This window comes from Crocodylus siamensis, chromosome 1 (assembly GCF_052110815.1).
Source record: "Crocodylus siamensis isolate JL-2025a chromosome 1, ASM5211081v1, whole genome shotgun sequence".
Lineage (NCBI taxonomy): Eukaryota > Metazoa > Chordata > Crocodylia > Crocodylidae > Crocodylus > Crocodylus siamensis.
Genome location: NC_143395.1, coordinates 374,861,253 through 374,878,558, shown reverse-complemented (window position 1 = coordinate 374,878,558; position 17,306 = coordinate 374,861,253). Strand labels below are relative to the sequence as shown.

The window sequence follows — 17,306 nt, the reverse complement described above, 5'->3', positions numbered from 1 at the left end:
TGTATTTGATGGGACTGTTCAGTAGCACAGTAAAGTAGTCTACTGTGCCCTAATTCCCATGCACATGTGTTGCTTTACTGCCCAGCACATTAGTCAGCTGTACAAGAAAGCATCTTGTGTAGATGCACCCAGAAGGGTGAGAGAGAAAGTGTCCAGGATAACTCCCCAGTCAAAATCCCCTGTGCCATTTTGCTTTTGTGTTGCTGACTTCCGGAAAGACAAGCCCTGTTGTTGACAAACCCTACCTCCTTGCTTACACTGCAGGCAGCCTTAATCACCTACCATCAGGCGCAATCAGCTCACTCCTTCAAACAAGCCTGCAAAATGGCTCCCACCAAAGGTATGCCACCAAACCCAAACCAAGCAGGCCTTCCTACTCACCAGCACCTCCCCTCAGGCAACCCTGCCCCTCTCCCAAGTAGGACTCCCAGTCAAACTTTCTTTTTTGGTGGCTTGTTTGCCAGTTACTGACTTCTGGCAAGACTCTTGATAAACATTTCTTTAAATTTTATTCCTTTAACCAAGCAAATGCATGTACCTAATAAGGACTTATTTTTGCGGTGCATTTTAGGAGCAAAAACCATAAAACTCAGCATGTACTTAGACTGAGTTTGGGGGGGGAAGGAGGGATTAAATCTTTTTTAGTGATAACATTTTGTTTAAACGTGAAAAAATAACTTTTTGACAGAGAAGGTAGTCACAGAAAACTTGTTTGAGAAAATAACACTAAAATGAGTTATCAATATTTAACAATACAGGTTTTTTGTTTTTTTATTTCATTCTAGGCAGGAATGATCACTGTCCACTTTAGAATATTCAATGGCTACTCTGTAGCATTTGGTAATTTAATTTATAGTATTTCTACATTTGCTATTTCAAATAAATGAAAGATGAATAAAGGTGACCTCTAAATAGGATTACTCAAATTCCATCAGTTTTAGGATTATGCTTCCAATGACAAGGATAAGCAGGGCATTCAGCAAGTAATTGATTTTCAACTTAACATTTCTTTTTCTTCTCCAAAAAGTATAATAAATTCTTTCATTCAAAATGATTCCATTATGACTTACAAACTATGTATTCAAAAATCACCACACCTACTACTGAAATGCAGCCATCTCTGAGTGAGAATTTAATGGTGCTCAGCAAGATTAGAGTTTAGAACATAAAGTATAATGATTCTGTTATTAAAAAGAAGAAAACCTTCTAGTTGAAACTGTAGGGAGGAAATTAGCTATATACAAAGTAATTATCCAAGCTGAAATTTGGCTAGCTTACTAGCCTTAACTACAGTTAGTCTTACATACTGTGCCTTTGGGTCTTTAATGGACACAATTGATCAGGCCTACATTTAACTCATTAGGATAAATAATAAATAATCGAAATTTATCTACATAGCCTAAATGGTACATTTTTCATATTTCTTGTTCTTTTTTTTTTAATCAGTAGAAGACAAGTTAAATGACGACAAATGTGGAAACAGCTGCCTAAAACATTTTGGACTATATTTAAGTGTTAACCAGCAGAGCATGAGAAGTGTAGGACTGATTTTTTTTTTTTTCATATTTAAAAAAAATTAAAAACTTTAAGCAAATATGGTGGCCGTCCTGAGTTTTGAGAAAGAAGCAGACTTGGTGTGAGTTAAGTAATAGGTAGCACAGTGGTGTATGTAATACTTCATACATAAACAAAAACAGTTGGCTTGGAGCAGGGGTTGGCTACATACAATTGGCAGGCAGAATCCAGCCCCCACACTGGAGCTGGGTGGTGAGGAGCCACACCGGGAGCTGGAAGCTGTACCTATGCTGATACCACTTTTCTCTGTGCTTCTCCCCTGCTTCCCCCAAGCATGTGGTATGAATGCAATTTTTAGCCAGAAGGGAGTCGCACCTGGGTTGGGGAGTTAGAAGTTGTAACTGCCACTTTTCCCTGCCTCCAGCTGTCTCCCCCGTCAAGGCTGTGCACAGTTTCTGACTGATGGAGAGCTGTGCCAGGGCAGGGGTGAGGAGAAGCAGTAGCATTGTGGAAGTAATTTCTAGCTCCCTGGCACTGGCAAAGCTTTATTTTCTGTGCAAGCTGTGCTCACACTGCAGCAGGCATGTGGGGAGTCTAGGGCTAGGGACACAAGTTACACATAAACAGGTTTAAGTGATCAGAAACTGGTTTAAACCTGTAACAGAACGGAAGTTCAGTGCATGTAAACCAGTTTCAAAATGGCTGAAACTGGTTTAAGATAAACCTGGTTGAATGTAGTATCAGATTTAACTGATTTAGGTCAAACCAGTTTATGGAACTTCTGTCCAAGAGAGAAGTTCTGGTTAAATCACAGTCCCCTAGCATCCCATGCTTTCCAGTCCTGGACTGTGCTGTCTGCTTGAGCAGAAAAGGGTTGGCCATACCCCTCTGCTCCCTAGTCAGAGCAATGAGAGCTGGCTGACAAGGGGGTAAGGGTGGGAAACCCAGCTGGCACAGCCTGGTCTGCCTGGTGGAGGTGGAGCAGCCAGACTTTTTGCCCACTAGAGTGGGGGGAGGAGGGAAGGGGATTAAACCTACCTGCCTTCCCTTTCCCACCCTCATGGGACCCCAGCCTAGGTCTGCCTGGCTTTCTCCTCTGCTTGCTGTTGTAGCTATGATGGGCATGGCCAGAGCCTGACCCGGCAGCAGCCTCAGGCAAAGGTGGGGATGGAGGGGGATTAAATTCCCCTGTTTCCCCTCTCTCCCAGCTGCTTCCCCCTACCCCTCCAGGCACACCATGGCTAGGGTCCCTGTAGGCCAGGGTGGGGGTTTAAACCCCACCCCAGTTATACTCAGTGGCTTGCCAGGATCTGGTTATGCATGTCCCCCCATCAGCTTCCCTCCAGCCTTCTAGCCACTGCAGAAGGGAAGGGAAGGCTCATGCTAGCACCCCATGGCTTCTAGCCTGAGCCACTGTAGGCATGTGCCTGCATTTCCAGAATCAAAAGTGAATGTCTATTTACTTGCAAATAACTTCAGTCTACACAGGTTGGACTAACCTGCAAAGATTGAATCAATCAGTTGGCTCAGGCTTATTGATTGTCTATACTTAGCTTTGGAGAAGCAGCAGCAGTGCACAGGGGAGGTGGAAACTGTTTCCATGTGACTGTCCTGCTCCCCTGTGCCCCCAGCTCTCTCCTCACTCCCCCAAAGCGGAGGTGTGCTGAAAAAGGTTTCTGGTCCCTGGCTTAGAGTGGAGCAGGGCTGTAAAATAAAAGAGGAGACATTATTTAGAGTACGTAATAGATAAGAGAAAAGCAGTAGAAAGGTTAAAGTGATTGGTGGAAGACTAAGACTATTCAAGAGGGAAGAGGGCCATTATCTCCTGTCAAATTGCAGAGAGATTAGCAGGATTGCAGACTGATTATAATTAGTATCCAGTAAAATGATATTTTTTAGTTCCTAGGCCTATCTTCTGAAGGTGCTCTGTAGGTTACCCTTGAGCACAAGGATTGTGAGGTCAGAAAGGGAGTGGTACTCCTCTATGTTTGTGTCTCTCTGTTTTTTATACTTTTCTTGTGTTTGTACATCCTGGAGCTTGGTTTTTGTCGGTTTCACTAACATAATTTTCCTGAGAGCTTTGATGCACTGGATATTCTGGGATAGGCATGTCTAGGGTCCATTGTGAAGGCAGTAAAGATGAGTTGACAGATTTTGAATTTATTGTTTAAGGTAGGTTTGCATCCCATTTGGTACCTGTGGATCAGCAGTGAATTTATTTCATATGATTCATTGGGTGAGGTTCCAGGGCTGTTGGAAAGCCAGGAGTGTGTGTGTGGTGGGGGGAGGGGTCCAGAGTGTTTAAGTTGAGTAAATGAAGTTTTTAGGTTGATGTGGAAGGTAATGTGAAGTTCTCAGAGCAGATGTGGTGGTACCTGAAGAGCTTGATTGTAGCTTACAACTTTTTTGATGTGTTTGGGATGTTAAACCTTAAACCTGTACTGGAGGTCAGTAACTGAGTAGAAGTTTAGATTAGATGATGAAAATATTATCTAACGCAGCTATCATGCAGGTTCCGTTCAGGGTTTGAAAGTTGGTATCTTTTGCCCATAGCTGTGCCCAGGGTTTGCAGAATTGTTTGTGGTTGAAAATGAATCTGTTATGAATGAGTATGAAATGGATGATTTGTGCAATATATTGTGGCTGCAAATTGAGTGTAGTCCATTTTCTTGTATCCATTTCATGTAGGCTGCTTTGCCATCATAGTATGTATGGGATATTAGCATAAAGACTGGAGACATTCATGGTTGCAAGCATAGCCTTCAGGGGCATGAAGGGAGGAAGGGCAGGGGCCTTGATTTTTCCAGATTTCTGAAGTGTGTTCTGCCTTGTAGAAAACTTGTTTTTGGAGTGACATGTGATTTTAGGATGTTTTCTATGAATCCTGATAGATCTGCAGGAGGATACCACAGTTGGATATTATGGATCTGTCAGGGTTGCCTTGCTTGTGAATCTTTCATACGTTCCTGTAGTGGAGGAGTAGGGCATTAAGTGTGAGAAGTTTTTTCCTGAAACTTGTATGGAAGCTGGTATGGCTGGTGTGAGGTCCACCCCAAGTTCTTTATAGTAGTTGGTGTCAAAGAGTAGTCTCTTAGTCTTCATTAATGTAGTCTTGATAGTTGAGGATGACTATAGCCCTTCCTTTGTCTGCTGGTTTGATTACTTTTCATTGCTGGGCCTTAGACGGTTTTGTCTCTGAAACAGAGATGTTGTGGTTGTCCTGGCTTTTGGTAAGATTTTCACTGTTAGCTTTCTTCCTAAAGCAGTCAATGTAGAAGTACAGTGTGTGGTTCTGTCTACTGGGATGTGCCCAGTTAGATGTTACTTTGTTGTTTATCTTATCTGTTGGGGTGTGAATGTGGTCAGAGGAGGTTCTGTTGTGGTTGTAGAAGTATTCTGATAATGTCTCTTTTCTCTTGTTTTACAGCCCTGCTCCATTCCTCAAAGTAGAGGATTTTAAATTTATTTTTATTTATTTACATATGGAATTTTACGTAAGCCATTAACTTATCTGTTACTTACCTCAGCCTGTGTTTACTTCTTTCCCAGACCTTTCTTTTGCACAAGAGCTTGTCTAAATCTCTCTAAACTATGCAGTTGTAAGATATTACCCACAAAAATCCTTTCCCCTCTTATATTTCTTGGAGCATCCTAACTACAGTATCACTCTTAAATTGGAAGGAATTTTAACTGGAATAATAGAGCTAAAGATGAGAGGAAATGTTATGCTTTAAAAAACAGTGAAGTTTCTTATTTTCTGTGTTGTCTTTGACACTGAGAGGATTAATAAGAGCACCTACTGAGGTTGGTTAGAGATGGAGAAGATAAGCCCACCAACAGAATAAGTTTGGTCCCCCTCCCCTGGTTTGGCTTTTTTTTCCCTTTAATCTATGTTATTTTTAAATTAACTTGTGGTATATGCAAAAAATAATATACACAATTTACCACATAAAGTGTGAGTTGATTTCTGTTTTATCTTAGCTTTATGGAACTTGGAAACTTCATAAACGTCCTATAAATGGATGAAATAAATAGTACTGCTTCTGTTATTGTCTTGTTTACATCTAAAGAAAAACAACCTAATTTAGATGTTCTTAGGTTAAATATGGAGCAGAGGCTTCTTAGGTTAAATACGGAGCAGAGGCTTCAAAATGCTATTAGACAGAGACATCAGAATTGCTTAATATGATATAAAGAGGTTATCTTCAGAGTCGGGATATTGACTCATCTAGAAGAAAATCATTCAGTGCACATCTATGTGAATCAAAAGTTGGCATGTAATGTAAAGATGTTAACTGTTAATTAACTGTGAATTAGGTTAACTGAAACCATCCATATTGTATGTGTAACATTAGATATTAAATAAGCTCAATAATAGAATTTACTGGTTTTATATTAATGTTTTATTTCAACTTTATTAATTCTGGGAGGCCCTTTAAAGCTAGATCTGAATAAAAATCAGAACATGTTTCTTCATAATAGGGCTAGTAGTATAAAATAGTTGTTCAAGAATGGAAATCTTTCACTCTGGAAAGGCAATGGGCTTTCAGCTGGCCAGAAGTGAAAAAAAAATGGGCATCTTCAGAAGAGTGATCCTTTGGTGGGCATATAATTAAGAAGAGGAACAAAGTGGAACATTTTAAGAAATCATACCATTTTGGTCTTGATAGTATATTGGTGTTTGTCATACATTGCCTCTAGCCAAGATCATTGCTGACCTCCCTGATTGCCGGTTGCCTTGTCCAACACCCTGTCTTGAGTACACACCTCAGTAGCTTGATTTGGGTGGTATTTTAAACTTGAGCTGCCTGTCTTTTCAGAAGGTATGGGTTGAAGCTCAAGTTCCGCAATTCATCCTAGTTCAGTTTAGACCCAGTTACTCTGTGCTGTTAATTGAATCACACTCTGTAGCTTGAGTTCTTGCTGATAACTCAGATTATCTTCACTATCAAATTAGATCAAATTATTTTGGCCTTGACAAATTTTTATTGATTTTGAAGCCTTTGTAAATTAAGCTAAGCATCGTGGAACACACAACCTATTTTCAAAAGGATCTCAGGAATACAGTTCTAACTATTCCTCTAGCGTATCTGAGTATTATTCACATAAAATAATGAAGAAGATGCTCGAAGGGGGTGCAAAAAATTCTTCTAAAGCCACACTAGGTGTAACCATCCAGTGACAATCTCTGAAAGAGTATTACCAGAGGGAAGATAAAAAATCTTGGTAGCTGAGATCGGAAAGCTCTGTCAGTGTACTTGGTAGGTGCATAGCACATGATTCTAAATGATAGGATGGAGCACTTAATACACCAATGAAAGATTTGTTCCTGAAACTAAATGCTGAAAAATAGGAGACCACTCCCTTCACAGTAAGGTTTGTGCCAATTGCAGTCATCCCAGAGAAAGGAAAAGTAAAGCTAACATTTAAAATACCATTAATTTTACAAATACCTTTGGTATTATGGGTTGATCTTTGAGGCTGTCACAGAACTGTATAGTCTTACTTCTAATGAATGCTTGCCAATTAACTTCAGAACGTTTTTATCTAGATTAAAAGGCTTATTACTTAAAGGTGACTTCCCTTCCCCCTCCCCCAAAAGGAAATCTAACCCCACCAAAAAAAAAGCATAGCTGAATAAAAGATGAGTTCTAAAATATGAAGTTTTAAATTCTGTTTTGGATGTGTGGTTTTTCATTTTTTTTGAAGGTAAGATATTTAAACCTTTGCCTCCTGTAGCTTGTTTATCTTTGGCTTGCTTGTTTTAGTTGCTGTGTAACCCACTTCAGATTTTCACAATTACACTTTTTTGGGCTAACTGAGAGGCAACATAAATGGTTGCCAATAAGGAAACACTATCCAAAGGTGGAGGTATTTCTAGTGAATTTACACAAGGATCAGTTTCAGGCTTAAGTATATTAATATTTTTAATCAATGATCTTGAAAATAAACATAAAATCACTGTTAATAAATTTTGTGGGAGAGAGAAAGATTTATGGAGTGATTTCATAGATTTCATAGACATTAGGGCCGGAAGGGACCTTGGAAGATCATTGAGTCCAGCCCCCCACCCAAAGGGCAGGAAGTCAGCTAGGGTCATAGGATCCCAGCAAGATAAGCATCCAATTTGCTCTTGAAGGAGTTCAATATAGGTGCTTGAACCACCTCCGCTGGCAGGCTGTTCCAGACCTTGGAAATTCTTCCTTATGTCCAGCCTGAAATGGTCTTGCAGGAGTTTGTGACCGTTCGACTTCGTCATCCCTTGGGGCGCTCTGGTGAACAAACGTTCCCCCAAATCCTGGTGGTCACCCTGATAAACTTATAGGTGGCATCAGATCACCCCTAAGCCTACGCTTTTCCAGGCTAAAGAGTCCCATGTCTCTCAGCCTATAATCGTAAGGTCTGCTTTCCTGACCTCTGATCGTGCGCGTGGCTCTTCTCTGGACTCTCTCAAGCTTCTCCACATCCTTTTTGAATTGTGGAACCCAAAACTGGATGCAGTACTCCAGCTGCGGCCTCACCAAGGTCGAGAACAAGAGGAGAAGGACATCCTGGGATTTGCTTGAGAAGCATCTATGGATGCAAGCCAGCATTTTGGTTGCTTTACTAGCTGCAGCATCACATTGCAGGCTTATGTTCAACTTGTGGTCAGTGATAACCCCCAAGTCTCTTTCTTTCTAGTACTAGCCAGTGTAGTGCTGCCGAGCCTATAAGGATGCTGCGGGGTTTTTTCCCCCAAGGTGGAGAACCTTGCATTTTTTGGTGTTAAACACCATCAGTTTCTCATCTGCCCATTTGCTGATCCTGTCCAGGTCAACCTGGATCACCCGCCTGTCTTCTGGTGTGGATGCTGTGCCCCAAAGTTTGGTGTCATCGGCGAACTTGGCCAGTCCACTCCTGACTCCAATGTCCACATCATTAATGAAGATGTTGAACAACATGGGTCTAAGGACAAAGGCTTGGGGGACCCCACTGGTCACATGACACCATGATGAGTGACTTCCATTAATTACTACCCTCTGGGTCCAACCACGGAGCCAATTTCCAGCCAGCGGATCATGGTGGACCCAAGGCCACAGTTGGCTAGTTTTGCCAAGCGGTGATACCAGATCGAAGGCTTTTTTGAAGTCAAGATATATGACGTCAATCTCTTCTCCCTTGTCCAGGTGATAGGTCACCTGGTCATAGAGGAAATGAGATTGGTCAAACAAGACCTACCCGCAACAAACCTGTGCTGGCTATCCCTTAGGATGTTGGCCTCGGCCAGTCCCTCAAGGATGGCCTCCTTAATAAACTTTTCTAAGATCTTCCATGGGATAGAAGTCAGGCTGATGGGCCTGTAGTTAGCCAGATCCACTTTCCTCTCCTTCTTGAAGATAGGCACCACATTGGCCTTCTTCCAGTCATCCGGCACCACACCAGAGCACCAGGAGTTTTCAAAGATCTGTGCCAGAGGCTGGGCTATGATGCTCGCCAGCTCCTTGAGTACCCTGGGGTATAGATTGTCAGGGGGGGCTGACTTGAAGGTATCCAGCTTCTCAAGATGTTCCTAATGGAGGGCAGGGGATCTCCCTCACCCGGACCTCCCTGTCCCGTAGCGGGCATGGGCGTCCCATGGGACTGATGAAAGACCGACGCAAAGTACCCATTTAATAGTTTGGCTTTCTCCTGGGTGTCGGTTGTCAGTTGCCCCATCTGGTTCAGCAGGGGTCCAATGTTGCCCTTGCTTTTCCTCCGGCTCCCCACATATTCTGAAATAGGACTTTTTATTGTCCTTGATGCTCGAAGCTAGTTGGAGTTCAGTTGCAGCCTTGGCTTTCCTGGTTTGCTCCCTGCAGGACCGGACCAGTGCAGAATAATCCTACTTGGGGGTGAATCCCGTCCTCCATCCTTTGTAGGCCTTTCTTTTTCACCTCAGGAAGTCTGTTATGTCCCTGGAGAGCCAGGGGGACTGCTGTGCCCTCTTGCTGCCTTTCCTCCGAGATGGAATAGACTCAGCTTGTGCATTGAGGATCGCTCCCTTGAGGAGCAAGCACTCTTCTTGAACTCCCCTCTGCCTGGGGTCATGGTCCCTTAGGGCCTGACTGACAAGCCTTCTGAGCTTGTCAAAGTTGGCCTTCCTGAAGTCAAGGACTTCTGTGTTGCTGACTGACTTGCCAGCTTTACGGCGGATTGTGAAGGTGATCAGCTCATGGTCGCTGTCACCCAGCTTCCCAGCAATCAGTAGGTCACTGATTAGGTCATCCGCAGTAGCCAGTACCAGGTCGAGCAGCTCTTTGCCTCTCGTTGGCCCATAGACTTCTTAAGGTCAGGTAGAGGTCATCCACGCACGAGAGGAAGCTTTGTGACTACTCGGATTTTGCTGAGTGATCCTCCCACGAGATGTCTGGGTAATTGAAGTCACCCATAGCCACCATGGTCCTGGAGCATGTGGCCTCAGACAGTTCCCAGGCAAACTCCTGGTCAAGCTCAGGACTTTCGGTGGGATGTCTGATAAACAGTGATGGCAGGATACTTGAACAGAGCAGTCTGGACTTCCTTGTAAATTGGCATACCAAATGCATTTAATTGTACTGTGCTTTTTTATTAAATGGTCTTCCAACTTACTGGTCTTTGAAATAATAAATTGCAATGACAGCTAAAATTAAACCTGAATTTTAGCATTGGTTCTGAACTACCTCCATGTTTTGTCTTTTGTACTTTTCTCCAGTTCTGCAAAGGGATATTGATAGGCAGATGCTTAAGCCCATGGGGAGCCTTACAGTTTTAATATGTTTTGGAGGCTTCAAAGATTCCTTCACTTTATACCTCTTTCCAGGATTTGAAGTAATAAGTGATGTATTGATGTTTTGCTTTAAATAATAATTCATTTATTTCCTAATTCTTTTTAGTGGTATATGATCAGCATTGTGCACATCTACAATCGCTGGAGGAACAGTGAAATTCGGTGTTACGTTAATGGTCAGCTGGTATCCTATGGTGATATGGCTTGGCACGTTAACACAAATGATGTAAGTTTCTTCCCCTTTTTCCTTTTTAGTGATAGTTTGCTATTATTTGAAAATGTATAATCATCATATTGGTGCAAAAAAAAAATAGAAGAGTATGAAAAATAAGGCTGCTGGCAGATTTTAACAGTTGTGCAGTTGGGGCTTGAGGAAAGTTGTACCCTGTTCCCCACACTGCACAACTATGTCTGGATTATGCAGTTTGGGGAATGGGGCATAACATTCTTCAAATGCCTATCATGTAACTGTCAGCTTGCAGCAGGGGGGAGGGAACAAAAAGGGAGGGCATCTGCACTGGAGAGTGGGAAGTTCCCTGGTTTCCAGCTGTACCTCCATGCACGTGGTAGTGGGAGCTCCCCATTTCCATGCCTGGGAATGTAAAAGCTGGGCATGCAGCTGGGGCTCCAACTATGTGCCCACTTTTTAAAGATCCATGTTGAAAGGAGTCTTTTTTCAAGTTAGGATCGCATTCCTCAGACCTTTTAAAGGTAGGTGGGCAGCTGGGAGCAATGACTGAACCCCTGCCTGCTTTTTCATGTTCCTGGGCACCAAAAGCCTGACATTAAGGAGAGGATCCATGGACCTCATGCATGCTGGATCCAGCATAATCCTGAACTATCTGGAGTGAGCACTGTGGGCACTGGATCCATCATACAGGGGTGGGAGAGTTTGTGGAAGCCCCACGCTGTTCTTGTGGCCTATGGACCATTCTGATACCATTGGGCCAGATTAGTTTTGCACCCCTTCCCTAAAGTTTCTTCTAGGTGCAAGAAGTGAATTCAGATCTCTGGAACTGGTTACCATTCTTAATAACAAAACTGATTTACATTGCTAGTATTAGTTTTCATATTATTAATGAAGGGCAACTTGTGGCTGAAGTTCAGCATGTTGATTTTTTTTATTTTTTTTAAATTTGAATCAGTCAATACCTTTATAATTCATTTGGGTGCTGAATGAATTTTCTGAGAATTTTAAGCAAGTCTCTTAATTGGATTGTGTTATAATTCAGTTTAGAAGATGTACTCTTTTAAGATATATTGGACCCAGTTTCATATTTTTTTTATAAATGATTTTTTAGTAGAGTAACAACCAACGCATTTAAAATGCTGACATGCATCTTCCTCATCTCAGGGGCTGGGTGGTTGGCTAGACTAGCAGCAATGAAACATTCCATGTAGAAGGAAGGAGAGAGTATAGCGTGTCTGGCTAGTGATGCAGAAACTTAGCTTCTTGTCCTTTAGTTCTCCTTCTCATATTGGTCTTCCTGGTGAAGTGGACAGGATGATTAGCTCTTGTGCTTCCGTTCTTTCTTTTTATCTAATTAACCTCCTCCTGGCATTTTCAAAGACCTATTTGCTCTTCAGCTGCCACATATTTCCTCCTCTTAGTTGTAATACAGGAGCTGTTTCTCAGGTGTTGTATGGAGCAGGGAAAGCCCCTTGTCTTACAGTCAGGTAGGAGGACAGTTGAGGGGGTGGAGGGAAAGGTGACTCTTGTGGCTCAGGCTTCAAGCCCCTATCTGTGGTCATAGCCATAGCTGCAGCTGCTGCCTGTCCCCCAGCCCCTACCACGTCTGCACCACCATGTCCCTCCTCCAGCCTCCTCTCCCCATCTCTCCTCTACCCCCTCACACTGCTACCCCTGCCTGCTCCTCTTCATCCCCCTCTTACCCTTGCTCCACACCAACAACCTCTGTGGACAGTGCATCTTGGGGCACTGAACCTGCCTCCAGCCCAGCTCCATAGCAGCAGTAGGCAGTCTACACAGCTGTGGCAGGGGCTGGGCTGGTGCTGTGCTCAGTGCCCCAGGCTAGAACAGGGATGGAGCTTGCCAGCATGGAGCAGAAACTGTGGGGAGGGAAGATTAGAAGCTAGGGGGGAAGTGGGGAGCAGAGGCTGAAGAGAGGGGTGGAGCAGAGGCTGTGGGAAGGGGAGACTCCAGGTTGACAGATAGGGGCAGAGGTAGTGAGGGGCAGGCACAAGCTGCTTGACTTTCCCACACTGCCTGTCCCCTACTGCCTGTCCCTCCCCCTGTAGTGGTGGGAGGCTTGATTAAAAGATGACCCTACAGTAATTAGATTCTATACATGAAAATTATAACAAAATTACAGATTTTCCATGTACAGAATCTAATTATTTGGGGCATCTTAGATTTCAGTAGATACACTAAATAATAGCTATAGATGAGAAAATACATTATTTTTAGAATATTTTTCGTAGCAGGATTCAGTTTTAGCAGAGGGAGCAACTCTGTGCCACCATCCCTGCTTGGAGGGCAGGGAGTGCCTTGCCAAGGTGGCATGGCCAATGTGGGGTGTCTGGGTGGGAGATGAACAGGGTGGGGAGCCCCAAGGCCACAGCAGGCAGGAGTGCATGCAGCAGCAGGGAGCCCCTTCTCTCCCAGTCCCTTGGACAAACCGCCTGTGGTTCTGTACCACTCCTGGCTCCAAATCCCATGCACCGCCCTAGCTGGGCAGTGCCTCCAGGCCCAGCCCCTGCCCCATTCCCTCTTTCACTGTGGGGCCTTAATATGCCCCAGCCCTCATAGACCTACCTACAGGTAGCTGAGGGAGCCTCTCTCCACCACTAGCTGGGGCTGTATTCTGGCCAAATGCATATGCATGTGCACTTGAATGCTTGTGGCACCCCCTGTGTCCTGCTCCCTGCAGCCCCTTGCAGGCTGGAACTCTGCCCACTATTCCCATGTTTTTTCCCATGGTGAACGGAAAACCCAGATCCCTGCACAATACTGGAAATGTAGGACAAATGGTGTCCCAGAATGATGCAGCCTGGGACTGGGACTTGATGTTCCCATTTTGGAACTGTCCCACCCAATTAGTAATGGGTGGGCAACCTACCTTCTTTCTGAGCAGGGCTGAGGTCTTCATGCTCCCATATACTCGACACTTGTGAAATGAGACATTACATCATTAATTTTTCTCAGCCATAATTTGAAATGTAATATACAGAAGAAACTCTGCTCTTTTATGCTTCTTATATTTAAAAGAGAGTAAACATATCAAAAGGCCAATCAATAATTGAAGCTTTAAGAAAATAGAATAAGAGTTTAATAGATAGAACTATGGATTTTAACTGCACTTAGAGATATTTTATACTTTAATAGTTTCATATAGTTAAAATCAATTAGCCTCCCTCGTTTTGTTAGCTAGTTAAGTCCTAGAAATTTGGCATAGTTTTTTTTTAATCAAGGCAAATTTTGGAAATAAATGTTCAAGAAACCATTTTGAGAATGAAGAGAAGGGGGAAACTAAGTTATTTTTAAGGACATTATCTTGAAGGAAATTAATTAGTTTAACAATGAAAATAGTTTTGTTTTGTTTTTTTGTCATGTGTTGTTCTGAAACTGAATCTCTGGAAGAGACATCCATTCAAAAGTATTAGTATTCAATCCAATAGTACTAAATTAAAGCTGCCTAATACAAAGGGTTATGATCATGTATTGGGGTGTTTAGAGAATATGTTCTAAATAAAGGGAATAAAGAGAGATAGTTAGCAGCGTTAGTCTGAAGTCAAGCAGAAGGCGTGGCAGAGTTGCTTTAGTTTAGTCTGTTCGTCCTCGGGTGGGTGCAGGAACTGAAATGCAGAGGAAGGAGGGGGAGCCTGGAGGTTCTGGCTGTGGCTGCAACTGGAACAATCAGGGGAGAAAGTGGCTTAGGTGGGAGCCCTGTGGCCTGCAGACTAACCCTTTACACATGGGCTTCCAGTTGGACAACCCTGAATTAGTGTATGAAGTGCAACTCTACCCTGCCTTCTTATAATAAATGATGATAAGATATTAATATTAGGATGTTCAGTTGCATCCTTAAGTGCAAAGTGAGGGTTAGGTTTGAAGTGCAGTCTACAATACAGTTTAGTTTTGATGATCTTGTGAAGAGTTCTTCCAGGTAGATTGCAAGCTTTTGGGCACAAATGTCCTTCATCAGGCATCAGAGAAAATATGGTAAAAGTTCTCCTGGGTAGAAATGAATTTCATAGGCATTAACAGAGGAGTCAATACATGGAATACTCTTCTGGGCAGGCATTTCTTATCTGGTAAGGTGACTCTGGACTCTGTTGTGAGGTTCTGTGATGATACAAATTACCTTGAACAAAGGCAGGAACAGTATCTCAGGTTTCAGGTTGTCAAAGTTGCTTCCTCCTTGTAAAATGATGAAGTTTTCATTTAAAAAATTGGCTAATTTCCATGGGTCCAGGTTGTAGCCATATTGGTCTAAAGGAAAAAGCAATCAGGATTCATAGTAGAGGTAATATTTTTTATTAGACCAACTAGATTTTTGCAAAAAAAGTCTTTAATTGCAAGCTTTTGGACACAAACGCCCTTCAATTGAAACATTCACATCTATATCATTATCAAGTATGAATTGTTTCAATAAAGAGGATGAACCTCAATTTTGTAAGTGCTTTATAAACTTTTAGTCGTAAACAGATGGGTAAATATGACCCATTTACACCATTTTATCTTACTTTGGATTGCATATTGATATTTAGGGTAGAAATAACCAGCCAAGATTACATGCGTTTTCTTAGACCATCTGTTTCAAGAAGCTGAGCTAAAGAGCCAAGACTTCCTTCTGGCTCCTTAGCAAAAATCCTCAGTAGTCTCTTGCTTATAGTACTCTGCAACACCAGCATGGACCACTGGATGTTGAATTGCAGCAGTCTGCGTATACAGGCAGTCCTCGGTCTCACGACACAATTGGTTCCTGAAAACCACATCTTAATTGAAACTTTGTAACTCAGAACTGATTTTCCCATAGGAAAAAATGTTATAAGTGTGGGACTGGTTCCTGAACCAAGGCCCAATACCCTATTTTCACCAAAAATAACCCAGAATTTTGTACTGAATCAATTATAGATGAGTAATACGGCTACATTAATGTATTTATATTGTATATACCATCATATTGATTTGGAAGGACTTCTTTGAGGTGACTTTGCTGGACTTTTTGAAGGGTTCTTGGCTGGAGTCTTCTCAGGAGTCTTGGCTGCAGGTTTTTCTGGAGTCTTGTCTGCTTTCTTAAAGAAAGTATCTAAGGAAGTTTGGACAGATGTTCTCCAGGGAGATGGACGATGAAGTGAACTTGTTCGCTAGTGATGTGGCATCAGATCAAGTGTTGTAAAGTTAAAACTGATGTCAGAAAGTTGAAACAGGGTGCCAGTTTATAAACGTAAGTGCAAAATGTTGTAACTCGAAACATTGTAAGTCGAGGACTGCCTGTATCTTATAGAGAACTTAGGTTTTTTTGTTTTTGTTTTTTGTTTGTTTTTTTAAGGAAGATTTTTCATGTATGGCTTCCTGAGGAGTTTGCCCTCCCCTAAGGCCACTACTGTACCTGGTCCCTGTTACCAGAAGGCCTCATCAGGTGACCAGAAGGGAGGAAAAAGGGTCATATACCATATTTACCTGAATCCAAAGATGACCTTGAATTAAGATGGATTGGAGTCTATACGTGGACAACTTATAAATTCTAATATTATAAAAGCCTTAGTCTGTCTGTCTGTGACACTTCATTCTTGCTCTGATTCATTGTCTCGGCAGCCGATCACTATTCTTACTGAAACAACCAATCAGAGTGCTCTGCAAAGACAGAGGCGCCGTCTCAGCCATCCCCCAGCAGGGCTGGAGCAGGGGGGAAGGGTAAGGCCAGCAGTACTGGCTTCTTGGAGGCAGAGGGGGATGGCAGGGATGACAGCCATGACAATGGGGACTGAGGAGCCACTGCAGGAGGGTGAGGCCCCATCTTGGCATGTCTGAGTCTCACTTTTATAGGGATTTCAAATCTTTGTTCAGCATTGGGGTTTTTCCATGCTCAGTCTTTAATTAGAGATTGTTTCTTCTGGTTATTTCAACTTGAGGTCATTCCAGTAAAGCTGGTATCTCCATTGGTATCTTGATCTTTGCCTTGAAACATTGTATAGTTGGTCTTGAAGCATTGTGTAGTTCAAATGGCAAGATATGCAAAATTCCTTCTTCTTTGCACCTGATCACAAACAAGTTCTTCAGCCATCCATTAATTAGTTTACTGTCTGGTAACTTATACATTGGCACCTTGTTGCTTACACAATCAATTAAATCTTCTGTTTTCATGCAAATAGTTACCATTTTTTCACCTTTTACCCTCTCACAGACACTCATGTACGCAGGGCATACGAAGTTCATCCACTCATGTCAAGGAGGGAACAAGCACAAAATGGAGTTTTAGTTGTTCATACTATCATAGAGGTTGATCAATTCAAGCCTATTGCCATTTAAGTATAATAGCTAATATACAAAAATTCATACTACAGTATACGTGTGTGTGCATGTATGTGTTTCTACATACACACGCACACACACAGGAGTTGAAATGGGGTTTCAGAAGTTGTGGCAGCCATTTTGGCCACATAGTTGGGGAGTTTTGAGGGAATATAGACAGATATTGTATTAGCACTTTCCCTCAGAATGTGGGAGTTATGTAAATGGAAGTCAGCAGCTTCATCTGGTTAGTTGAGTCTATTCAGCTTTATTTCGTGGCAACCATTGGTCCCCTGGATCTTGGTCTTTATGCACAAGAGATCTATGTGACCATCACACCAAGAACTTCAATGTGTATATTTAGGCAAGAGTATGGAGGCTGCCCTAGATCTATTAGCCCCCTTTAGACCATTGAGAAAGAATTCAAAGGCAGGCCGAGTCCAGATGCTTTGTGCCTCAATTATTGCAGCTTCTGCCAGAGAGCAACAGATTAGAGCTGCTGCTGAATGCCTGATGCCTCAGCGAGGG

At 42.6% G+C, this 17,306-nt stretch overlaps 1 protein-coding gene across 11 annotated transcripts in view; it reads left to right on the top strand.

Annotated features, from left to right (window-relative positions):
* NBEA (neurobeachin) overlaps positions 1-17,306 on the top strand; it is an 835,610-nt gene that overhangs the window by 180,123 nt on the left and 638,181 nt on the right. For all 11 annotated transcript variants that reach the window (XM_090027554.1, XM_090027509.1, XM_090027581.1 and 8 more), the window contains exon 7: positions 10,407-10,526. In XM_090027554.1, coding sequence (XP_089883680.1) covers positions 10,407-10,526 — 120 coding nt within the window. The remainder of the gene's footprint in view (positions 1-10,406; positions 10,527-17,306) is intronic.